We start from the raw sequence: 26,860 nt of genomic DNA, 5'->3' as shown, positions 1-26,860 counted from the left end.
TGTGAGCTGTACAGCCCGAAGGGTCTACACAAATCCCAGCCCCTGAGGTGCTGTTCCTCCAGTTTACCCTATTATAACTTTGCCCAAACCCATTGGCTCTTGTCTCTGTTCAGATGCTGATAGTCCTTCTAGCATTTTCCGGTTTTACTTCTACTACCTTCCTGCTCTTTCCCCAAATCCTCTTCTTCCCCACCCCAACCACCTCCCATTATTACCCCGTGCAATTCTCATCGCCATTGGTTGAGTCATGACCTGCTTCCCCTCCCCCACAGTCACCACTCTCCCGCCAGGCTCTGGCTGACGGCCACGTGTTCCTCCGGCACCTGTCCTGTCTCCAGCCAATCGGCGGCCACTTCCTCGTCCCAGCTCCTCCAATCAGCATGCTCCACGAGGGAAGCCGCCGCGGCGTTCTGGGTGAAGTCATAGGAGTGACGGCGCGGTCGGCCAATGGGAGAGCGGGGCCGGCCCTGCCTGGACCAATCAGAAGGAGCCGCCGCCAGCTTCTGGCAGTTGGGAGGATCACGTGAGCGGTGCAGTTCCTGGGCGCTGAGGAACGGAGCGTGAGTATCAATTTGTGGGGAACAATCAGTCGATACTTTGTAATCTTTTCTCTTTCTGAGGGCGGTAGGCGGCAACAGTGTTGGGGGTTCCCTGAATTGAAAATCGATACATCATGGTTCCCCCCTACCACCTTGCTTAATGTGGCCAGGGTGAGAGTGGCGCCACCAGCAATGTGGCTGCAGTGATGCGCGGAGCTTTATTGTCCTGATCCCCTGCACATTGCTGCATAGCGTTGCTGCTCTCCTGCATAATATGTTAAACCTCCGGCTCAGTCTTCCCGACAATCCATCGCCCCAGGGGGAGGGGGGTGGGGGGGGTGCGTGTAATTGGGTGTGTATAGGGTTAAAGGCTGAGCGATCTATCACTCTCTGCTTGTTCTTGGGCCTGCATCTATTCTGTTCTATTTTCACGTGATCGTCCTTGCTTTACACCCAATATGCAGAATCATGGCACGAGGGCCCTTCAGTTCACTTTAGAGGTGTCTGACTGACTTTCATACACTATAGTTAGGACAGAGGTTAAGGTTACATTCTGGCTTAAGGCTTCAATTTAACATTCCTTGATTGCCCTTAACTGCAGCAGTTGTCTTGTCAAGAGTGTTTTTTTTGTGTATCACTCTAGCTTTGAGTCATGTGTCCTATAGTATTTTCTGGAAGCAGTTGTCATAGTCCCTTTCAGTCTCTGGAGCAAGATTAATTGCATCCAATTGAATGAAATCACTATTACAAATGTGCTATTTGTGTAACCAGAAAGGAAGTATGATATAATGCATGTAATAACCTCAGGAAGTCAGTCCCAATGTGCTTCATAGCAAATGAAACAGTTTTAAAGTGTAGCCAATTGAAATGTGGAATTGAAATTGTGCACAGCAAGCAACAAAAAAAAAATGACTAGAATTTCTCTTACGGTGATGTTGGCTGAGGGCAAGACACCAGGGGGACCTCTTTGAAATAGGACTGTGGGATCTTTTATATCTCTACCTGGGAGAGCAGGCAGGACTGGTTTAAAATCCCACTTGAAATATGTTACCTTTAACAGTGCAACACTACTACACTGGGAGTTTCAACTGAGGCTTTATGCAAAAATCTCTGTGGTGTGGGGCCTTCAACCCTTATCCTGACTTGAGTGATGGCCATTGAACCATAGCTGCTATCCAGGAGACGTGATATGTTTGTAAATGAGGAAAAAACTGAGTGCTGGAAGTGTATAGCAAAAATCTAGTCCTAGTATTTCCTTATGTGGCTGATAAATTTTCTGATAACACTCCTATGAAGCGCTGTGGGATGTTTTACTACATTAAAGGCTCTGTATGAAACAAGATGTTGCATCATTGTCAAGGTGGTCCTTGGTGCCACGGAATTTCCTGGAAACAGCAAAACAAAAAGCCCGCTGGATGTAAAAAAAAAATGGAAAATTAATTTCCGATTCCTCTAGGTGATCGGAACCTGTCCATTGATCATGACTTAATTGGACTTAAAGCTGCTTCTTGTATATGATGTGATCTTAGCCGCAGCCAGGAGCTGGTTCAGCTGTCTTCAAGGGACGCAATGAATCAGCATTTGACGCCCAAGCCATCACTTTATTATGACTGACCTTGGCAATTAGTGGCAAACTATCGTCAGTTGGGTGGTCAAATTACCTGGATTTGAACATAGGCAATCATAGCTGGCAGGAGGAGATTGAGTTTGTATACTTGAATTGCAGAGGACTGGGCTTTTTCATCCAGATTTTTTTTTTTTGAAGCTATGGAACTGCTAACTAAATGATACTGGGACTAAAATGGTTATATTAGCTATGGAACTGGTAACTAACTGATACTGACACTAAAATAGTTATAGCATGAGGACAAGTTACATTGACTTAGTTTGTATTCCTTTGAGTGTAGAAGATGAAGAGTGCTTACTGAGGTGCCTAAGATGATTAAAGGATTTGATGGGGTAGATAAAGAGAAACCATTTCATTTGGTGTAGGAGTGGCAGAAGCCCAGAATAAGGGTGTATAACCTTACAATTAGAGCTAGGCTGTTCAGGGATGATGTTAGGAAGCACTTCTTCACACACACTGGAAATCACACAGTCTTCCCCATCCCTAAAGGCTATTGAGGCTGAAGGTCAATTGAAAATTTCAGAACACATTGATGCCCTTACCGAACAAAAAATCAATGGATTATGGAAGCCAGGTGGGTAAATGGAATTAAAATACAGCTCTGTCATGATCTAATTGAATAGTAGCACAGGCACAAGAGGGTGTGGCAGGGGTGGGAGTGAATGGCTGCCTCCTGTCCCAGTTAAGGCTTTGGCCTGATAGTTTAAGGCTCTGGGATTTAATCAAGGCTGACACACCACCTGAGGGTTGAAGTGTAATATTATAAGAGCATTTGTCTTTCAGATGAAGAGTGCAGGAGGGCATGCCAGGAGCAGCACTAGGTATACCTAAAAATGAAGTGTCAACCTGATGAAGCTATAAAACAGGACTCTTTGCTTGCCAAACAGCATAAGCAGCAAGTGATAGAGCTAAGCGATCCCACAACCAACAGATCAGATCTAAGCTCTGCAGTCCCGCCGCAGATGGACAATTAAACAAATCACTGGAGGAGGCAGCTCCACAAATGTTCCCATCCTCAATGCTGGAGGAGCCCAGCTCAGCAGTGGAAAACTTAAGGCTGAAGCATTCACAATGATCCATCTCGGCCTCTTCCAGAGGTCCCCAGCATCACAGATACCAGTCTTCAGCCAATTCGATTCACTCCACGTGATATCAAGAAATGGCTGAAGGCACTGGATACTGCAAAGGCTTTGGGCCCTTACAATATTCCGGCAATAGTACTGAAGACTTGTGCTCCAAAACTTGCGGCACCCCTAGCCAAGCTGTTCCAGTACAGCTATGACACTGGCATCTACCCGGCTATCTGGAAAATTGCCCAGGTATGTCCTGTACCCAAAAAGCAGGACAAATCCAACCTGGCCAATTACCGCCCCATCAGTCTACTCTCCATCATCAGTAAAGTAATGGAAGGGATCACCAACAGTGCTATCAAGTGGCACCTGCTTAGCAATAACCTGCTCACTGATGCCCAGTTTGGGCTCCGCCAGGGTCCCTCAGCTCCTGACCTCGTTGCAGCCCTGGTTCAAAAATGGACAGAAGAGCTGAACTCCTGAGGTGAGAGTGACTGCCCTTGACGTCAAGGCAGCATTTGACCAAGTGTGGCATCATGGAGCTCTAGCAAAACTGGAGTCAATGGGAATGGGGGGGGGGGACTCTCCACTGATTGGAGTCATACCTAGCACAAAGGAAGATGGTTGTGGTTGTTGGAGGGCAGTCATCTCAGCTCCAGGACATCACTGCAGGAATTGCTCAGGGTAGTATCCTCGGCCCAACCATCTTCGGCTGCTTCATCAATGACCTTCCTTACATCATAAGGTCAGAAGTGGGGATGTTTGCTGATGATTATGCAATGTTCTGCATTCGTGACTCCTCAGATACTGAAGCAGTCCATGTCCAAATACAGCAAGACCTGGACAATATCCAGGCTTGGGCTGACAAGTGGCAAGTAACATGCACGCTGCACAAGTGTCAGGCAATGACCATCTCCAACAAGAGAGAATCCAACCATAGCCCCTTGATGTTCAATGGCATTACCATCACTGAATCCCCCACTGTCAACATCCTGGGGGTTACCATTGAACAGAAACTGAACTGGATTGGCTATATTAAATACTGTGGTTACAAGAGCAGAGGCTAGGAATCATGCAATGAGTAGCTCACTCCTGACTCCCCAAAGCCTGTCTGTCCACAGGGTACAAGTCAGGAGTGTGATGGAGTACTCCCCACTTGCCTGAATGAGAGCAGCTCCTACAACACTGAAGAAGCTGGACACTGTCCAGGACAAAGCAATCCACTTGATTGATACCACAACCACAAACATTCACCACCGACACACAGTAGCAGCAGTGTGTACCATCTACAAGATGCACTGCAGGAATTCACCAAGGCTCCTTAAACAGCATCTTCCAAACACAACCACTACCATCTAGAAGGACAAGGGCAGCAGATAGATGGGAACGCCACCACTTGGAAGTTCCCCTCCAAGTCACTCACCATCCTGACTTGGAAATATATTGCTGTTCCCTCACTGTTGCTGGGTCAAATCCTGGAACTCCTTTCCTACAGCACTGTGGGTGTACATACACCACATGGACTGCAGTGGTTCAAGAAGGCAGCTCATTGCCATCTTCAAGGGGCAATTAGGGATGGGCAATAAATGCTGGCCTAGGCAGCGAAACCCACATCCCGTGAATGAATTTTAAAAGAAAAGAGAAGTTAAACTCAAGTTTCATTTTCTCCTGTTTTAGTGGATGTTTCAACCATGGCTCAGTGGGTAGCACACTCTCACCTGAGTCAGAAGATTGCAGTCCTACTTCAGAGACTTGAGCCCGTAATCCAGGGGTTGACACTTCCAGTGCTGTATGGAGGGAGTGAAGCACTGAAGGAGACCCTGTCTTTCAGATGTGATGCCAAACAGAGAGGAGGGAGGGATAGATAGCGGTTGAGGCCCTGGGTAGACATAAAGATCCCACAGCACTATTTTGAAGAGCAGGAAAGTTCTTCCTGGGGGTCAATATTTATCCCTCAACCAACAGATTATCCGGTCCTATCACACTGTTTCTGTGGTAGCTTGCTGTTTGCAAATTGGTTGCCACATTTCCTACAGTACAATAGTGACTGCACTACACTTCAAAAGTACTTAATTGGCTATAAATCACTATGGAAAGTCCAGATGTTGTGATAAAGGGTTATTCTGGATAGATAAGAATCTGAACCTCTTGTCATCATCAGCAACAATGTTGCAGCAGTGTCTGACCACTAGAAAGTGGTCTCTGGCTACCTTGTCAGATGTGTTATTTAAGTATTTCCAGCACAAAAACAGACCATTCGGCCCAACTGGACAATGCCAGTGTCTGTTCAACATGAACCACACAGATTGGAAAAGTCTTGAGTTTGATCCCTGGTATTGACCTGTTCTGATCTCTTCCAGAACAACAGAGGGTCAACACAGTTAGAACTGGGTTAAGTTGAGTGAGGAGAAAGCAATTTGCCGAATGTGGGGGGGCGGTGGTAATAAAGTTGTGACAAGTGCCCTGTCTCCTGTGCTGTGGAGATGTGTTCTGGCAACAGTTTTGTGTCTTGAAGAGGGCAGGAAGCATCCATTAATTGCCACATACCCTGCTGAAGATTCTGAATTGATTATATCAGTTGCTGTATCTGTGGAGTGCAGGCTAAAGATGGTATCTGTGAGGTGGAAACTTAACCCCTGTTGCTGTAATGCTAATGTTTGTAGGTTTTGTAACAAAACCTTTACTTTATATTGATCTAGGGGCCGATTCATCAGACATTCATTCACAACCCGTTGGTCCCAATTATGATTTGATGCTGCTGTTCTGAAAGTGAACAGTACATGTTTTTATTGGCTCTGATTTACACCTTTTTATTACAGTTTTTGTCCCATAAGTTTCACGGTTACTGTTCTTGCAACACAAGTTATCTCCTACATGTGAAATTTCTCATTTGCATGTCTAGCAACTGGAGATGGCTCACAGCCAGTTTCCATGTAAAACGGAATTTCACAGCACAAGGCCATTCGGCCCATTGTGTGTTTGAACTGGCTTTGTGAAAGTGCTATGCAATTAGTTCCTCACCGCCCCTCTTTCCTTATAGCCTTGCAAATCTTTCCATCCCAAGTATTCCAGACACTGGAAGTGAGGGTCAGTAATTAGAATATACTGATATAAAGTAATTGGCAAAAGAACCAGAAGTGAATCGAGTTTTATTTTAATGCAACGAGTTGTTGTGATCTGGAATACAGTGCATGAAAGGACGGTGGAAGCAGATTCATTGTAACTTTCAAAAGGGAATTGGAGTTACTTGCAGTCCTATTGAGAGTGTGCCAGAATGAGATTCACTTATTTGCTCTTTCGAGGAGGCAGCACAGGCATGATGGGCTGAATGGCTGTTTTTGTGCTGTATGATTTTATGATTATAAACGCAGGTCTGTCTGTTTTCTTTATTTAACCATGCTGTCCAAAGTGAGTGTGATGGAAGCTGGCCTCGCCTGAGCAATTTCTATCCACTTGCACAATATTGTTCCTAATCTCAACTGTGAAATTGTGTTCGTAAGCAAAAAAAAAACTTGCATTTATATTGTCTTTCACAACTACTGGACATCACAAAGTGTTTTACAGCCAGTGAAGTATTTTGGATATGTAGTCACTATTGTGGGAAGTGCACAGACAATTTGTGCACAGCACTGTTAATGACCAGATAGCTGTGTTTTGTGATGTTGATTTGAGGTATAAATATTGGCCAGGACACTGAAGTTAACTCCCCTGCTTCTCTTCAAAATGGTGCCATGAAATTTTTTACAGTTACCTGAGGGCAAAGACAGGGCCTTGGTTTAAATACAGTGAGATGGCACCTCTGACAGTGCAGCACTCCCTCCAGTACTGCACTGGAGTGTCAACCTTGATTTATGTGCCCAAATCCTGCAGCGAGACTTTAACACACAACCTTCTGTTTCAGAGATGTGAATGTTATCAACTTGAGCCACAGCTGACACCTTTTTTAAAGCAACCTTTAGCAAAGGGAAAATGGCCAGGAAAGTTGGCATGAGGTGACCTCATACTCAACCATATGCAATTGGCAGGATTAGTGATCTTGGCGATGAGCAGGTTGCAAAACTGTTCTGCAACTGACACTGGTGTGGTCTAGACAAAAAAAGGAGGGGAGTTTAAGAGGAGTATTTATCTTCCCCCAATACCTTTTTATATTCTGCAGTTTTATTTACTGGAGCTGAGCTCCAGGATAATGACATTGGGAGGTCTGTCCTAGGGATAAATCTTTTGTTCCTTGTTTTCACTGGGTGGGCTGAACACAATGTACCCAGAGCTGGGATTATACCTAGGGTTTCTCTCACGCACAGGATGTGAAGACATTGGTTTGAGTCCTTGCCAGTAATTTGATTTCTGTGCTTCTGAAGATGAGGGATGCTAATTGTGGGAAATGGTGTCTGAAGTGAAAAGAAACCCCAGAGTTTGCTCACTCTGGAGCACTGCTACTGACTGAGCTGGCCAAGCCTTAAAGGACACAACTGAAACCAGAGAACCAACTTGAGAGGAAAACTTATTTGAAGATGTCCTCGTCAGTCTACCTGTCATAGCTGCATCTGTCTGTGACAGTATTGGTAGGAGTGACTGCCGCACAGTCCTTGTGTTTCCAACAAGTAACAGGCAGTGCATTCCAGATCCTAACCACTTGTTGCCCGAAAAAGATTTTCCTTCTTTTGCCAATTACCTTAAATTTGTGCCTTATTTTCTCAATCCTTCCAGCAATGGGAATAGTTTCTCCCTATCTGTTCTGTCCAGGCCCCTCATGACTTTGAATACCACCAGCAAATCTCTTCTCACTTCCAAGGAAGAGTCCTGTCTTCACATTGAGGGTGCCCTTTTATTGTGCTGTGTGGCACTGCCACTGCATTAAATAGAATAGGTTCAGAATTGATCTAGCTCAACTGTATTCTATTTACATATGGATATACATATTTACATATGCATATTCCACCATAATCTAACCTAATGGCTCAGCATATCCCTCACTCTGCCTTTGCCATCAAGTAAGGGGATCAACTCTAGTTCAATAGTGTGCAGAAAAGTATACCAGGCAAAGCTAAAAATGAGATGCCAACCTCGTGAATCTAAACACTGGACTGTGTATGCTAATCACAGGAATTCCTAAGGGCCACCAGGCCCCAGGCCCCCATCTTCAATGATCTTCACTCGATCACATGGTCGGAAGTGAGGATGTTCAATTATTTGGAAATGGACACTGTGCATTACAGCTCCTCAGATACGGAAGCAGTCTCTGCTCACATGCAGCAAGACCTGGACAACATTCAGGCTTGGGCTGGTGTGGCACAAATATAATTTGCTACTTAAGTGCCACGGAATAATCCATCTCCAGCTAGAGAGAATCTAACCACTTCTCCTTGATGTTCAATGGCATTACGTTCATTGAATCTCTACCATCAACATGCATTGAACAAAAACTGAACTGGACCAGCCACAATGATACAGTAGCTATGAGCAGGTCAGAGCTTGTGAATTCTGTGGAGAGTAACTTACCTCTTGAATCCCCAAATCTTTTCTACCATCCACAAAACATGTCAGGTGTGCGTGACTACATGCCACTTGCCTGGATAAATACAAATCCAACAAAGTTTTGACACCATCCAGGACAAAGCTCATTTCATTGGAACCAACTCTGCAAGGCTCTTTCAACAGCACCTTCCAAGCCACAGCAGATGCAGGTGGTGGTGTTCCCATGTAAGTTCCCCTCCAAGCCACATACCATTCTGACTTGGAATCATATCACCATTCCTTCACTGTCACTGGATCAAAATCCTGGAACTCCCTACCTAACAGCACAGTTGGTGTACCTACACACAGGGACTGCAGCACTTCAAGAAGGCAGCTCACCACCACCACCAGCTCAAGGGCAATTAGTGATAAGCAATAAAATTGCTGCCTAACCAGCAACGCCCATGTCCCATCATAGAATAAAAAAAACTTCCACCTCTGGCACATTGGTTGCAGTGTGTTGTGAAAGGATGCATTTCAACCCATTAAGACTTCAGCACCTTCTAAACGTATGACCTGTGTCACTTAGAACGATGAGCAGCAGATGGATGGGAACACCGCTACCTTCACGTTACCCTCCAATTTGCACAGCAAGCTGCATTAGAACCATATTGTCATTCCTTCACTGTCACGGGGTCAAAATCCTGAAATCCATTCCCTAACAGCAATATAGCTGTAGATTCACCACCACATAGACTGCAGCTGTCCAAGAAGGTGGCTCATCACCACCACTTTCTCAAGGGATTAAAAACAAAAAACTGCGGATGCTGGAAATCCAAAATAAAAACAGAAATACCTGGAAAAACTCATCAGGTCTGGCAGCATCAGCGGAGAAGAACAAAGTTGACGTTTCGAGTCCTCATGACCCTTCAACAGAACTAAGTAAAAATAGGAGAGGGGTGAAATATAAACTGGTTTAAGGTGGGGGGAGAGAAGTGGGGGGGTGGTGGTTGTAGGGACAAGCAAGCAGTGATAGGAGCAGATAATCAAAAGATGTCACAGACAAAAGAACAAAGAGGTGTTGAAGGTGGTGATATTATCTAAAAGTATGTTCTAATTAAGAATGGATGGCAGGACACGCAAGGTTCAGATAGCTCTAGTGGGGGTGGGGTGAAATAAGACTAAAAGGGCATAAAAGGTATAGATTTAAAAATAATGGAAATAGGTGGGAAAAGAAAAATCTATATAAATTATTGGAAAAAACAAAAGGGAGGGGGAAGAAACGGAGAGGGGGTGGGGATGGAGGAGGGAGTTCAAGATCTAAAATTGTTGAACTCGATATTCAGTCTGGAAGGCTGTAAAGTGCCTAGTCGGAAGATGAGGTGCTGTTCCTCCAGTTTACGTTGAGCTTCACTGGAACAATGCAGCAAGCCAAGGATAGACGTGTGGGCAAGAGAGCAGGGTGGAGTGTTGAAATGGCAAGCGACAGGGAGGTCTGGGTCATTCTTGCGGACAGACCGAAGTTGTTGTACAAAACGGTTGCCCAGTCTGCGTTTGGTCTCCAATGTAGAGGAAACCGCATTTGGAGCAACGAATGCAGTAGACTAAGTTGGGGGAAATGCAAGTGAAATGCTGCTTCACTTGAAAGCAGTGTTTGGACCCTTGGACGGTGAGGAGAGAGAAAGTGAAGGGGCAGGTGTTGCATATTTTGCGTATGCATGGGGAAGTGCCGTAGGTGGGGGTTGAGGTGTAGAGGGTGATGGAGGAGTGGACCAGGGTGTCATGGAGGGAATGATCCCTACGGAATGCCGCCGGGGTGGGTGAAGGGAAGATGTTTGGTGGTGGCATCATGCTGGAGTTGGCGGAAATGGCGGAGGATGATCCTTTGAACACATCTGTTCTGATGATGCTACCTTCAAAAGCAGTTCCTCTGACATGTCCTCCTTCTTCCTTAACCGAGGTTTTCCACCCACAGTCGTTGATAGGGCCCTCAACCGTGTCCGGCCCATCTCCCGCGCATCTGCCCTCATGCCTTCTCCCTCCCAGAAACATGATAGGGTCTCCCTTGTCCTCACTTATCACCCCACCAGCCTCCACATTCAAAGGATCATCCTCCGCCATTTCCGCCAACTCCAGCATGATGCCACCGCCGAACACATCTTCCCTTCAACCACCCCCCAGCGGCATTCCATAGGGATCGTTCCCTCCGTGACGCCCTGGTTCACTCCTCCATCACCCCCTACTCCTCAACCCCCACCTATGGCACCTCCCCATGCATACGCAAAATAGGCAACACCTGCCCCTTCTTCCTCTCTCCTTACCGTTCAAGGGCCCAAACGCTCCTTTCAAGTGAAGCAGCATTTCACTTGCATTTCCCCCAACTTAGTCTACTGCATTCGTCGCTCCAAATGCAGTCTCCTCTACATTGGAGTGACCAAACGCAGACTGGGCGACCGCTTTGCAGAACACCTTTGGTCTATCCGCAAGAATGACCCAGACCTCCCTGTTGCTTGCCATTTTAACACTCCACCCTGCTGTCTTGCCCACATGTCTGTCCTTGGCTTGCTGCATTGTTCCAGTGAAGCCCAATGCAAACTGGAGGAACAGCACCTCAGTTTCCGACTAGGCACTTTCCAGCCTTCCGGACTGAATATTGAGTTCAACAACTTTAGATCTTGAACTCCCTGCTCCATCCCCACCCCCTTTCTGTTTCTCCCCCTCTTTTTTTTCCCAATAATTTATATAGATTTTTCTTTTCCCACCTATTTCTATTATTTTTAAATCTATACCTTTTATGCCCTTTTAGTCTTATTTCACCCCTCCCCCACTAGAACTATCTGTACCTTGGGTGTCCTGCCATCCATTCTTAACTAGCACATTCTTTTAGATAATATCACCACCTTCAACACCTCTTTGTTCTTTTGTCTGTGACATCTTTTGATTATCTGCTCCTATCACTGCTTGCTTGTCCCTACAACCAACACCCACCACCTCCCCCCACCCCCCACCTTAAACCAGCTTATATTTCACCCCTCTCCTATTTTTACTTAGTTCTGTTGAAGGGTCATGAGGACTCAAAACGTCAACTTTGTTCTTCTCTGCTGATGCTGCCAGACCTGCTGAGTTTTTCCACTTTCTCAAGGGAAACTGGGGAATGGGCAATAAATGTTGGCCTTATTGCAAAATGAAATAAAAGCCTCTGAGTGTTTCTGGAAATCCTAATTTGTACTTATCTCTACTGCACTTTTCACAAACTCTACCTCAAAAGTGCTTTACAGCCAAGCAAGTGTTTTTGAAGTGAAGTCACATTGTAATGTAGAAAAGCTGGCAATCGATTTGCATTGAGACCACACAAGCAACAATGCTAAATGACTAAATCTGTTTCAAGATGTTATTGGTTGAGTGATAAATATGGGCCCAGGGTGCTGGGTAGAACTAAGATAAAAGCAGGAAACTGCGGATGCTGGAAATCCAAAACAAAAATAAAAATACCTGTATAAACTCAGCAGGTCTGGCAGCATCTGCGGAGAGGAACACAGATAACGTTTCGAGTCCGTATGACTGTTCAACAGAACTAAGTAAAAATAGAAGAAAGGTGAAATATAAGCTGGTTTAAGGTGGGGTGGGACAAGTAGAGCTGGATAGAGGGCCAGTGACAGGTAGAGATGGACAAAGAGGTGTTGAAGGTGGTGATATTATCTAAAGAATGTGCTAATTAAGGGTAGAAAGCAGGACTAGCAAGGTACAGATAGCCCTAGTGAGGGTGGGGTGAAGGAATCGAAAAAAGCTAAAAGGTAGAGATAAAACAACGGATGGAAAAATATTTAACAAATAATGGAAATAGATGGGGACAAGAAAAATCTATATAAAGTATTGGGAAAAAAAAGGGGGGGGGGATCGGAAAGGAGGTGGAGATGGAGGAGAGAGTTCATGATCTAAAATTGTTGAACTCAATATTCAGTCCGGAAGGCTGTAAAGTGCCTAGTCGGAAGATGAGGTGCTGTTCCTCCAGTTTGCGTTGAGCTTCACTGGGTCAAAGGATTCAAAGGATCATCCTCTGCCATTTCCGCCAACTCCAGCATGATGCCACCACCAAACACATCTTCCCTTCAACCCCCTGGTGGCATTCCGCAGGGATTGTTCCCTCCGGGACACCCTGGTCCGTTCTTCCATCACCCCCTACACCTCAACCCCCTCCCACGGCACCTTCCCATGCAACCGCAACACCTGCCCCTTTACTTCCCCTCTCCTCACCGTCCAAGGGCCCAAACACTCCTTTCAAGTGAAGCAGCATTTCACTTGCACTTCCCTCAACTTAGTCTACTGCATTCGTTGCTCCCAATGCGGTTCCCTCTACATTGGAGAGACCAAATGCAGACTGGGTGACTGCTTTGCAGAACACCTTCAGTCTGTCCGCAAGCATTAACCAGACCTCCCTGTCGCTTGCCATTTCAATACTCCACCCAGCTCTCATGCCCACATGTCCGTCCTTGGCCTGCTGCATTGTTCCAGTGAAGCTCAATGTAAACTGGAGGAACAGCACCTCATCTTCTGACTTACTTTACAGCCTTCTGCACTGAATATTGAGTTCAACAATTTTAGATCATGAACTCTCCTCCGTCCCCACCCCCTTTCTGATTTCCCCCCCTCCCTTTTTTTCCAATAATTTATATAGATTTTTCTTTTCCCACCTATTTCCATTATTTTTAATTGTATTTCCATCCATTGTTTTATCTTTGCCTTTTAGCCTATTTCGATCCCTTCCCCCCACCACACCCCCACTAAGGCTATCTGTAACTTGCTTGTCCTGCTTTCTACCCTTAATTAGCACATTCCTTAGATAATATCACCACCTTCAACACCTCTTTGTCCTTTTGTCTATGACATCTTTTGGCTATCTCCATCTATCACTGGCCCTCTATCCAGCTCTACTTGTCCCCCCCCTTAAACCAGTTTATATTTCACCTCTCTTCTATTTTTACTTAGTTCTGTTGAACAGTCATATGGACTCGAAACATTAACTGTTCCTCTCCGCAGTTGCTGCCAGACCTGAGTTTTTCCAGGTATTTTTTGTGCTGGGTAGAACTCTCTCGCTCAGAGGCCTTGTGATCGTTTGAATCCTCCTGGGAGGGCAGATGGGGCCTTGGTTTAATGCCTCATCTGAAAGATGGCTCCTCCAGTACAGCAGTGATTTACACTGGGGATATCGAGCTGTACTCCAGTATATTTAATACAGCCAGTGCCAAGCTGCTTCAAGCCCAACTGTCAGTGACCTTTGTCCCCCACACTATCAACTTCGTGGTCAGTGAGTGATATTCAGTTATTAGCCATTTTGTGCTGTGTGTCCATAATGACGTCGCGTGGGCCTGTTTCCTGCAGTAGGCTAGTCTACATGACATCCACAGAAGGTAGTCTAAAAGCTAGCCAGTGGAAGCGGCTCCCCACATATCCGAATCCTCAAAGATGGGGGAGCCCAGCACATCTGTGCAAAAGACGAGGCTGAAGCATTTGCAGCCATCTTCAGCCAGAAGTGCCAAGTGGATGATCCATCTCAGCCTCCTCCTGAGGTCCCCAGCATCTCAGATGCCAATCTTCAGCCAATTCAATTCACTCCACGTGAGATCAAGAAGTGGCTGGAGACATTGGATACTGCAAAAGGCTGTGGGCCCTGATTACATTCTGGTGATAGTACTATAGACTTGTGCTCCAGAAATACAGCTTGGCAAGAGGCGTGGCTAGCCCTGGAGCACAAGTCTTCAGTACTATTGCTGGAATGTTGTCAGCTTTTTGGGAGAAGAGTTTCAGATTTCCACGCTGTCTTAGGTAGTCCCTCTGGATTGAGGATGACTTGCTTCCACTCTGGTTCAGTGGGTTCTGAGATGACTAATAAGACCAGTGCGTGATCTGCAGGCTCCGCTACGTGTGGAACAGATGGTGATTGGAGGGTTGGGTAGATGAGTTGTTTGGAGGTTTGTGCACGCTCTCCATGCCTCAACTTTACCTCTGCACCTTCCTGACAAAATCTCCTGTGTTTGGTGCCTTCCCAAATAAGCCACCTTTGGTCGTAGGCTGGGGATTTGTGTGATATGGTGGGGACACTTCACCTTTTCCAGGATCTCTTAAAGCATATTTCCCCTGTCCCCTGGGGAGTATCCTGTGTCAGAGTTCCAGCACAGTGGTTGCTTCAGGAGCCTTGGGCATCTGAATGACATCCTGACCAGTGGAGCTGGCTTTGAGTGATTAATGCATCGATGCTGGGCATGTTGGCTTGGGAAAGGATGCTGCTGTTGGACCCCTTTTCTTGCTACTGGTTTTGTAGGATTTTGTGAAGGCACTGCTTGTACTTCCCCAGTGCTTTGAGGTGCCTGCTGTAAGTTGTCCTAAGTCTCTGAAGCACATAGAAGCCGGGGGACTGCTGCTGCCCAGTAAACCATGACCTTGGTCTCTGGTTTGAGATCCTGGTCCTTAAATACTTGTTTCCTCAGTTGGCCAAAGGCTGAGCTGGTATATTGGAGGTAATGATGATTTCCACTACCCTTATTATGAAGAAACACTTTGTTTCAACACCACCCCTGAACAGCCTAGCTCTAATTTTTTAAGGTTGTGCCCCTTGCCCTCCACTAGAAGAAATAGGGTAGATAGAGAAACTATCAAATCATTCAATAGTCTTTAACACCTCAATTATGTGCCCAGACCTGAATGCAGTACTCCAGAAGTGCCCTCATCAGAGTTTTGTACAACTGTGTTCTAGCCCTCCAGAGATAAAAGCCAACATATCATTAGCCTTTTTGCATTTTATCCACTACCTTTTTTAATTTCTGAATTTGGATCCCTAAATCTCTTTTTTTTCCAAGGTTCTGAGCTTCTCTCCATTTAGAAAGTATTTTGATCTATTGTTTTTGGATCCAAAGTGGATGACCTCATACTCTCTCTCTTTCTTCCCCCCCCCCCACCCCGCCCCGCCTATTGAATTCCATCTGCTATGGATTGAATGACTAGGTAAAACTATCAGTGTTCTTCTGCAATTTTCTGGTCCCATCTTCTCTGTTTAACGTGCCAGCTAACTTGGATATATACTCTCTATTCCTTCTTGTAAGTTTTCTATTAGTAGTGAAAAACTGTGGCCTTGGTGCAAATCCCTGGGAGATATCACTGGTCACATCCTGCCAATTAAAATGCATACCATTTTCCCTACTGTCTCCTGCCTCCTAACCATTTCCCTAAGCAAGTCACACGTTTCCTCCAATTTCATGCATTCTGATCTTTGTTAACAGTCTCTTATCAGAAGTTGAACCTTCTGGAAATACTAAATAAATAAATAACATCCATAGACACCTGAGCTGCAAAAGGAAATATCAGGATGGATGATCAGAAGCTTGCTCAAAGAGAAATTTCAAGAAGCGTCTTAGAGAGGTGTAGGAAGGGAATTCCAGGGCTTTGGGCCAAGGCAGTTGAGAGCATAGCTGCCAGTGTTGGCTCTCTGATCAGTTCATATTTATCCAAATGTTCAGTCACTGTCTCTAATAATAAATGTACATTTGAATAATAGGCCTAGAATTTCCCGGTTTAATTCACTTGCCCTTCTTACATAGTGGAATGACATTGGCTTGTGCATTTGAGTACTGCACTGGAACCTAATAACTTTTGTAGAGAGTGAAGGGTGCTGGGATGTGGAGGAGACCCAGGGTTTGTTGGGGTTTTTAAAAAAAACTTTACCAAAATTATTCAGATTGACATAGTTGTAATGCTGTAACAATGTCATTGTTTAGTCACCATTATACATTGGCAGGTGTGAATCGAGTTCCCATGTCCCTTTTTAAATGCACTGAAATTCCTCTGTAAGAAATTTAAAGGCTGCCAAAACAAAAGAACTTGGAAATTTCAAGCACCTTTAATTTTATTTTAACTTAATTCCTAGGACATGGAGATGAAGCTATGGCTTGTGTTGGTGCTGCTGTTTGGCACTGCTGTCGTCCGTGCTCAAGATGAAGATGATGACGATACTGATATTGTTGAAGATGAAGATGACGAAAGCCCAGTAGAAAGTGACTCGGAACCAAGCTCTCCACCACCTCCTAAGGTGAGGATTGGCTGGCTTTAGACTTAAATGTGCAATTCCGTAAATGACCTTTGGTTTCACTTGGGAAATCATCTCCCTGCACAGCATGCCTGGGTATCTGGTCATCATTTGTGAGCCCAGACAAGTGTAGCCTCATGTTCAGCCCATTGTGTCTGTGCCAGCTCTTTCAAACAAGTTATCCAATTAATACCACTCTCCCCTGCTCTTTCCACATAACCCCGAAATGCTTTCCTTTACAAGTAATTATCCAATTCCCTTTTAATCTACTTTCGCTACTCTTTTAGGAAGAGTGTTCCAGATCCTCACAACATGTGCTTATTTGGACAAAATAAAGCACCAAGGGGAACGATCCCTACCTTCTCCCATCTGTCCACATAACCGGATTCCCTCATCGTGGTTCCATTCTAGTACATGTCCTCTGTACCCTTTCCAACGCCTTTGACGTTCTCCCTTTCTGCAGCCCCATTAAAATTATACAATTTTCTTTTATTGCCAGCAACGATCATCAGTGGCTGGTATTGGCAGAGAATGCATCCTGCTCCTGTCCACTTTTTGTTCTGGGGTAGATCAGCCAGTGATTTGGTGACAGAACTAAGCTTTTTAGTTCTTCTCCTCCTCTTCCCCCCCCCCCCCCCCCCCCCAACACCTTCCACCCCACCCTCTTCCAAACATGCTAACAATGCTCCCTACCAGGCAAAGACAAAATTTAGGAAACTCATCTCATTGCAAAGCGTTGTAGAAGGTGGAGCGTTCTCCCACCAAAGCTGGGTGCTAGTTCAATTTTAAATCTGAGATGGCTAGATTTTTGCTTGCCCAAGTGTTTGAAGTGACATGGAGCCAAAGCAGGTGGAAGGAACTGTGATACAGATTAGACATGGTTTCCATTAAATTGAAGAGACTCGAGAGGCTGAGTGGCTTACTTCTGCTCCTATGGAGACTTCCCTGGCCTATAACTTAAACTTACACTGGAGAGCATTTGAGCCCTTGAGAAAGTTTGAATTAGTGGGAGAAAGTAAAAGCAAAAATACTGCAGATGCTGGAAATTTTTGGCTTCTCTCTAATCCTATCGCTAAAGAATATCCTCAGATGAAGTACAGAAATTTTAGTGTCAAAAAATTCCATGAGACGTGAACTGATCCTTAAAATCACTTAGTCCCACTCCTCCTCCTCCATAAATCCCGCAGTACTGAACTAGGAGGAGATTTGGCTGTTACATCAAAGTATCTATAAACAGTCTGAGATTGCACCTGCTACATTTCTTCCTGGAAAGGGATGTGGGTTTAATTGGTATAGGCCTTTGAAACCTGATGTCCTTGTGCAAAATGAGCCTGAAATATGACTGAAGAATATAGTTGAAGATTTTTGAAATAAAAACACAATAGTTTTGAAAGTTTTTAAGGTTTCTTTTCTTCAGGGACAGTGGGAATTAAATAACATTTCTGGGTATGGCAGGTGGCAGTGTGCTTATAGGCTGGTAACATGATTCCCTCCTGAAAACCAAGCGCGTTCTGAATTGGTCTCTGTTTCAATCAAGGATTTGGATGTGTCTAGACCCAATGTTAAAACTTAGTACTTTTCCAGTTGTGAATGCAGTGCTGATTTTCTAACATGAAGCCCACATTTACAATGTCTGTTGCTTTGCAGGTCACGTACAGAGCTCCAGTTCCAATTGGACAAGTGCATTTTGCAGAATCGTTTGATAAAGGCACTCTGGAAGGGTAATAAAGACATCTTGAGGTTATAACATTGGGACTGAGGGCAGTATCCTCCAGGTGTCTGTTGGCCTCTGGTGAGATAGTTGGAGGAAACTGGTTATTGTGCAGGAGTTAACATGGGCGTGGCATCGTCTAACAGATAGGGAGAGCTCAGGAGGGCCTGATAGTCCTGTCTTGCCTTTCTTGTTACCATAGCTTAGTGGGTAGCACACACATGCTTCAGTCAGAAGGTTTTGGGTTCAAGCACCACTCCAGACACAATCTAAGCTGATGCATAGTGGCAGCAGTGTGTACTATATACAAAATGCACTGCAGTAACTTCTCAAGCCTCCGTCGATAGCCCATTCCTAACCTGCGACCTCCGAGGACAAGGGCAGCAGATGCATGGGAATACCACCATCTGCACCTCCCCCTCCAAGCCACATACCATCCTAACTTGGAAATATATCACTGTTCCTTCAATGTCACTGGGGTCAAAATCCTGGAACTCCCTTCCTAACAGCACTGTGGGTGTTCAAGGAGGCAGCTTACCACTGCCACCTCAACGGCAATTATGGATGGGCAATAAATGCTGGACTAGCTCGTGATGCTGGCGTCCAGAAAAAAAAAATTCCCAATGCTATACTACCAGATGTGCTATCTTTTATTAGAAATGTTAAACCATAGGCTCTGCCTGCCTTTCAGTTAGACATAAAAGATCCCATGGCACTGAAGATGTCCTCGGCTAACATTTATCCCTCATCCAACACTTTTTATATGGGGGGCTGGTGGGCGGTGGAGCGAAACGAACATATTTTCTGCTCATTATTACATTGCTTTTTGTGCAAATTGACTTGCAGCCAATTAACTACTTTTGAAGCATAAAATGTTTTAGGACTGAGGTCATGAAAGGTGAAAAAAGACTTGTATTTATATAGTGCCTTTTATGACCACATAAGCAGTTTACGAATTGTGCTTTTTTGCACTGCAGTCACAGTTGTAATGTAGGAATATAAATATAAGTCATTGTCTTTGCAAATTGGATTATAAGCCTTATTTGCAGCATATTCAAGATGAACAAATTAGAATTATGCCCTCATCATTCGTTTCTAAATTAAAAATAATTGTTGGTAAGCAACCAATTTTTTTCACTCGCTGATAATGGGTTAGGGCATATGTGCACAGAGTCACAATGGATCCTTTGAGAGTCCTGTTGATTACAATCAGCCTACCTTTGTTTTGCCTGTATGCTGCTTGAGAGGCAATGTATTCACTGAGCTCCCACTTGGTATCACCTGACTGTCTCTGAAAGTCACTTAATCCCTTTTATAGATGATGTCATGTACCCAGTGGGTGCGCATCAAACCAACTTCCTATTGAGCTGCTTCACTGAGAGCCTGCAATTGTGACAGTTTCCTGCAGCTGTGCCCCTGTATACTGAGTCTGGAATATTAGCATAATCTGACCTAATGTGAACTCTAAAATGACAATCGCATGGAAGCCCATTTCTCTCCTTGCCTGAGGTAGCTGCACATGGAACATTGGGCCATATTAGACCACTGAGTCTGCTCCATCATTTTCCATCTCATCTCCATCTCTCAATCCCTTTAGTGCTTGAAGATCTATCACCCATGCACAGTCATTTTAGAGCATGAACGTTTTCACGCCTTTCACACATAGGAGCTTAGGAATTACTAGATGAGAAAAGGCCAAGGTGCATTGGGTTTGCCCTTGGCCATCCTGGTAGTCATGTGATTTTTCTTTGTTCTTTAATGGGATGTGGGTGTTGCTGGTGAGGCCAGTCTTTGCCCATCCCTAATTGTTATTGTCATCATAACTGAGACTAGCTTGATATTCCAGATTTTATGATTTGAATTTAAATTCCACCAGCTGCCGTGGTGGAATTTGAACCCATGTTCCCAGGGCCTTGGCTTGGGCCTCTGGATCACTAGTCCAGTGACATTACCATTCATGCAACCGTCTTCCCTGTTACTACCCTGCTGTGTGATACCACACTAATCACAGCAATCAATCTTATCAGTTTATCTGCAACATAACCAGATATAAGGTGTAGAAAATCCCAGTGTTTGGTGAATCACAGATCCAAAGTCACCTGTTCTTCTGAGCATGCTACGTCGTGTCTCAAATTACTCATATATATGGTATCCTAAAATATATTGTTTACAAGAATCCTATCTAATTTTGATTTCAATTAATCAATACAATCTGCTTCCAGCATCTTCCTAGGGATTGACCAGCTACTCTTGAAATAATGTTTCTGCACATTAGTTTTGAGCTTAATCCCTTGAAGCTCAGGCCATGTCTTCTGGTTCTACTGCTCAGGACAAGGTGAAACAGTTCATTGTGATCAACATTATCCAGTTCCTTTTTAGATTTTTCAAATCTTTAAAAATCACCTCTCAACCCTCGCTTTTCCAGTGCACACTTTCCAAATTCATGTAATAGCTCATCCTAGTCCAATTCCTCCATCCCTTCATTCATTGAGTGCTTTCGTCTGTAATCCCTTTGAGTATAGAAGATTTAAGTGGTGATTTAATTGAAGTGTTGAAGGTGATTAAAGGAGTTGATAGTTTCTCTCCCATCTCTATTTCTTCTGGTGGGGGAGCCCAGAACAAAGGGCTATAACCTTAAAATTAGAGCTGGGCCGTTGGGGGGGGGTGCTATCCATAAGCACTGCATGCAAAAAGTAATGGAAATCTCAAACTCTGTGCCCCACTGTGTGCTCTCCCCCTCAAAGAAAAAAGTTGTTGAGGCTAAGTGTAAGTTGAACAACAAAGATTGCTGGACTTTTGTTGGCTAAGGGTATTAAGGTTTACGGAATCAAGACAAATTGTGGTACAACAGGCTTGAGAAATTGAATGGCTTCCTCCTGTTCCTATGTTGAATGGCTGCAGTATCCTTACTACTATGACTATGACTGGGGTAACAGGCAGAAAACGGTAGGAATAAGCAGGTCATTCTCGGGTTGGCAGGCTGTGACTAGTGGGGTACCACAAGGATCAGTACCTAGCTGTTCACAATATATATCAATGATTTGGATGTGGGGACCAAATGTAATACTTCCAAGTTCATGGATGACACAAAGCTAGGTGGGAATGTGTGTTGTGAGGAAGATGCAAAGTGACTTCAAGAGGATTTGGACAGACTTAGTGAGTGGATAAGAACATGGATGGAATATAACGTGGAAAAAAATGTGAGGTTATCCACTTTGGTAGGAGGAACAGATTGCAGAATATTTCTTAAATTGATGCAGATTAGAAAGTGTAGATTTTCAAAGGGACCTGGATGTCCTCGTCAATGAGTCACTGAAAGCTAACATGCAGGTGCAGCAAGCAATTAGGAAGGCTAATGGGAAGCCTTTAGCAAGAGTACAGGAGTAGCCAAGTCTTGCTTCAATTGTATCGAACATTAGTTGGACTGCACCTGGAGTACTGTGTGCAGTTTTGGTCCCCTTACCTTAGGAATGATGATGATGCCGTAGAGGAAGTGCAACAAAGGTTCACCAGACTTTATCCTGGAATGGTGGGACTGACCTATGAAGAGGAACTGGGGAAACTGGGCCTGCATTCTCTGGAGTTTTGAAGAATGAGAGGTGATCTGATTGAAACTTACAAAATACTTAAAGAAATAGAGAGGGTAAAATGCGGGTAAGGTGTTCCCCTGGTTGGGGATTCTAGAACTAGAGGACATAATTTCAAAATAAGGGGGAAACCGCTTAGGACAGAGATGAGGAGAACTTTTTTTACTCGGAGGGATGTGAATCTTTGGAATTCTATACCCCAAAGGGCTGTGGAAGCTCAGTCAGAGTATGGTTAAAGCAGAGATTGATATTTAGAAATATGTCAATGACATAAAGGAATATGGGGATGGTGTCAGGAAAAATGCATTGAAGTGAATGATCAGCCATGATCATATTTAATGGCGGAGCAGGCTCCATGGGCTGAATGGCCTACTCCTTCTCCTATGTTATCATAACTCTGGAGCATAGGGTCAGCAGGAGGCCATTCAGCCACTTGAGCTGACTCAGAATTAGTTAATGGCTGATCTGTACCTCAACCCTATTTATCTGCCTTAGCTCCACATTCATTGAGATCCTTACCTGACGATCTATTGATCTCAACCTTGGAAATGACAGTTGACCACCAGTATCCAAAAGCATTTTGTGGGTGGGGGGGAGAGAAAAGAGGTCCAGATTTCCACTACCCTTTGTATGAAGAAGTGTTTCCTGATTTCTCTCCTGAGCAGTACAGCACAAATTTTTAAGGTGATTGTTTTGTTCTTTATCAGCCCACCAGAGGAACTGGTTTCTCCATACCTACCTTAAAAATTCCTCCTTCATTTTGAACACCTTGATTGACATGACCCTTCAACCTTCTATAGTCCATGAAGTATAAGCCAAGTCTCTGCGATCCGTCCTTGTTAATTTAACTTTTGTATCATTCTGGTGAATCTGTACTGCATTGCCTCCCAGGCCAATATATTCTTCCTGAGGTGCAGTGCTCAGAATTGAATGCAGTGTTCCAGATGGGATCTGACCAAGGCTCTATAGCTGAAGCATTCCTCCCATTCGTATTCCAGCTCTTTGCAAATAAAGGCCAATATTCCATTAACCCTTTTGATTGCTTTTTATACCAGTGACGCCCCAAAATGGTGAACAATAACCTTTTGCTCTTGAAGAATGGCTAACTTTGAACCTTGGTGCATCAAGATGCCTATGATCTAGAGGCAGGAGTTCAAATCCCACCATGTCAGCTGAGTCATTTAAATTCAGTTAATTAAATGGATCTGAATAAAAAGTAGTAGTATCAGTAACTGTGACCATAAAACTACCCGATTGTCATTAAAAATTCATCTGGTTCATTAATTTTCTTTTTACAGAGGGAAATCTGCTGTCCTTGCCTGGCCTGGGCCTGGATGTGATTCCAGACCCACAGGAATGTGGTTGACTCTTAACTGTCCTCTAAAATGGCCAAGCAAGCCACTCGGTTGTATTCAAAAGGTGACGCGCTGCCATTTTCTTGAGGGCAATTGGTGGTGGTACGTTACAGTTCACTCAGGAAGTCTGAGTTGCTGCGACAACATGCACGTTGTCGTCTGGAGCTATGGATAGTGATGGTAGAGGCTCCCAACAATCTTCCATCACGTGGCTGACATGGAATGGCTCCTGCTCTTGCCATTGCTGTGTGTTGGAAAAATTTTCAGGTTGACAGTCGACTTATTTAACCACGTTAAGAACGCTCCCTCCTTGGCTGTAAAGTCCTAGGGTGGGACTCGAACCCGGAGCCTCTGGCTCAGAGGCAGGGAGGGTATGCGTTGTGCCACAAGACCTCCATCAAGGGTAATTAGGGATAAGCAATAAATGGCCTTGCTAGCGATGTCCATATCTCATGAATTTTTTAAAGACTGTGGTATGTTTTTGAATTTTGAAGCTGTATAGTGTCTTCATTTAATTTATTGCTATTGATCTTTTTGCAATGTAGCTGGGTCATGTCCAAAGCTAAAAAGGAAGATGCTGATGAAGATATTGCAAAATATGATGGTGAGACAATTTTCTCTTCCTTCTATGTATTGTTATGGCCGCAGCTGCTGATAATGCTGAGCAAACCAGATCTTGGATTGAAAGCTGTCTTGGCTGGTTGTAATTTTTTTCCCTGTGTTGTAGAAACTAGGAGGAAAAGCTACTGAAAACGAAAACACAGGACTCCAGTGATAACTTTTAAAAATTTGAAGAATTAGAATGTTTCTTAAAAGATGGAAAAAAACTTAAACATGCAAGATAAAAGATAAACAATTTTAAAAATAAATAAAATTTTAAATAACCCTCCCGAAATGCTTTTATCAAAGGTACACAAAACTATCTTTTTGGCGACGCCCCTTATAGATTCTTAACCATAAATTCCAGGAAACATTACCCAAACTGAGAAATTGCTTTCACTTTAAACAAAGGTATAATCCACAACTTCCCAGGACAAATCCATGCTGATGTGGATTTTCCAAAGAGAGATTTAAAACTAACTGTGTTTCTCAGGGTAAATATCCTCCTGGCCCAAAATTGAGTTGCCTTCTTCAATTAAAATTTTCACAGCTTTTCAGCACACTCCAAAACACTAGAATTGGCCTTCAGTGGGACTCCTCTTCTCCCCCCATCCCAAGCAACTACTTCTAGCCGAAACCCCATTTTCATAAATACCTTTTCACCGTTTTCACCTTAGTTCTCCATTATCTTTAAATATTTCTTTGATAACTCAGGTTCCCAAATATCAAAACCTTTCATGCTCCTACTTAACCTCTCTTTTGGGTCAATAAAATTTAAAACTCCTGCCCCTGTTTACTCTCAAATCTCCTATAATATGCAAGTGTTGTTTTTTCACCTTTTGAGACTCCTTTTGAAATGCAATAGCTACAAATCAATTTTAAAACTTATCCCCAAATGCTAATTTCAGATTTAACTTTGTTTCCTTGTAACCCACCATAAGGCCTCATTACAAAATGCAAGAAGATAACACCTTTAGTCTTTCATCCCTTAGATTTTAAATGCAATTTGACTCCCAACAATCTCACCTTTGATTAATCCTGGATACATACTCACATGCAGCTTACTCTTACCTACACAGAGTATATACATAAACACAGAAATATAAAAATATATATCATCCAGGACAAAGCCTGCTGAATTGACATCCCATCCACAAATATTCACTCTCTCCACCACCGACGCACAGTGACAGCAGTGTGTACCATCTACAAGATGCACTGCAGGAACTCACCAAGCATCCTTAAACAGAACCTTCCAAACTCACGACTGCTACCCATCTAGAAGGACAAGGGCAGCAGATACATAGGAATAACACCGCCTGGAAGTTCCCCTCCAACCCACTCACCATCCTGATTTGGAAATGTATTGCTGTTCCTTCACTGTCGCTGGGTCAAAATCCTGGAACTCCCTCCCTAACAGCACTCTGGGTGTACCTTCTTCACATGGACTCCAGCAGTTCAAGAAGGCAGCTCACCACCACCACCTTCTCAAGGGCAACCAGGAGTGGGCAATAGATGCTGGCCCAGCCAGCAATGCCCACATCCCATAAATGAATTTTTTAAAAAATCACCTGTGTACACCATTTTTATAAGATGTGTAGTCAGTTCTAATCATTATCTCAGGAAGGATAAATGGCCTTGGAGAGTGTGAACAGCAGACTGAAGTTAGAATAGTTAAACAAAATTTGCCGACACTTCAGGGTGAACATGAGTTGGGCGAGGAACTTGCCCCATGCAAGTCCTAGCAATTGTATACTTCTAAGTGATGAAATATCTTTCTTATACTTCAAGGATATCGGGGGAGAGTTACTTGGGCTATTTGGGGAGTGTGTGGAAGGCTACTCAGATATTGGGGTTGGATAACTATAATTGCATAAAATGAAGACAGGTTCTTCTATGTTGTTCCTCAGGAAAGTGGGAGGTGGAAGAAATGAAAGACACTAAACTGCATGGGGACAAGGGGCTGGTTCTTAAATCCCGTGCTAAGCATCACGCAATTGCGGCTTTACTCGATCGGCCATTCACATTTGACAACAAGCCACTATTTATCCAGTAAGTGTACCTTAATCACCTAATGCCTTTGTTTTTAAATGTATACATGACTCGTTAGATTGTAGGCAGTCAATCTTGAGCTGGGGTTTCATTTTGTGCCCAGTGGTAGAATTTATTATTCCTTTCAGCCGGGGTGATCTGATCCACCCTGCTTTCTGTTCAAGTCCCCAGATGTGGAATACATGTTCTAACCCACTATGACCCCACACTTCCCAGTAAATAGCAATTTTAGAACTTCAGTTGTAGAGAAAATCAGTCATACAACACAGGAAGAGGCCATTTGGCCAGTTTTTGCTTGTACAAACTCTTCTTAGTGGAGCTAATTAAATAATTCCACCCCTACCCCTCCCCCCTATTGGCATTATTTCTCCATAGCCTTGTAAATTCAAGTATTTATCCAGTTCCCTTTTGAAAGTTACTATCAAATCTGCTTCGAACATGCTTTCATGTTGTGCATTCCAGATCACCACAACTCCGGTGTTTTTAAAAAAAAAAATCCTTCACGTTGCCTTTCGTTCTTTTGCCAGTAAATCACCATAAAATTGGTGCCAGTTGGTTTTGGTGCGGGGTTTAAAATCAGGCGGAGCTGGGTTGCATCAGTTTCACTGTCGGGGTATTTTCCCACCAGTGGGACTGAATGTGGAGATTTGACATTTTAAAGGGCCGATTGGGAGCTGTTTTTGTCGCCATCTCTGTTCTGCTGACAGCGGGGCAATCCCTACCACATGGGGAGGTCACCGACTAAATGGAGACACCATCCTGGTCTGCAGCTGGGAGGCTAAGTCTCG

General features: G+C 44.1%; 1 protein-coding gene across 1 annotated transcript in view; it reads left to right on the top strand.

Moving 5' to 3' along the window:
• Positions 1-494: 494 nt before the first annotated feature.
• The window catches only part of canx (calnexin), a 56,087-nt gene continuing 29,721 nt past the window's right edge, over positions 495-26,860 (top strand). The window contains exons 1-5 of the mRNA XM_041193251.1: positions 495-560; positions 16,609-16,770; positions 18,415-18,488; positions 23,966-24,024; positions 25,931-26,072. Coding sequence (XP_041049185.1) covers positions 16,612-16,770; positions 18,415-18,488; positions 23,966-24,024; positions 25,931-26,072 — 434 coding nt within the window. The 5' untranslated portion in view covers positions 495-560; positions 16,609-16,611. The remainder of the gene's footprint in view (positions 561-16,608; positions 16,771-18,414; positions 18,489-23,965; positions 24,025-25,930; positions 26,073-26,860) is intronic.

The sequence above is a fragment of the Carcharodon carcharias genome, chromosome 8 (assembly GCF_017639515.1).
Source record: "Carcharodon carcharias isolate sCarCar2 chromosome 8, sCarCar2.pri, whole genome shotgun sequence".
Taxonomy (NCBI): domain Eukaryota; kingdom Metazoa; phylum Chordata; class Chondrichthyes; order Lamniformes; family Lamnidae; genus Carcharodon; species Carcharodon carcharias.
Note: the sequence above shows the minus strand (reverse complement) of the source record. Positions and strands in the feature narration are given on the sequence as shown.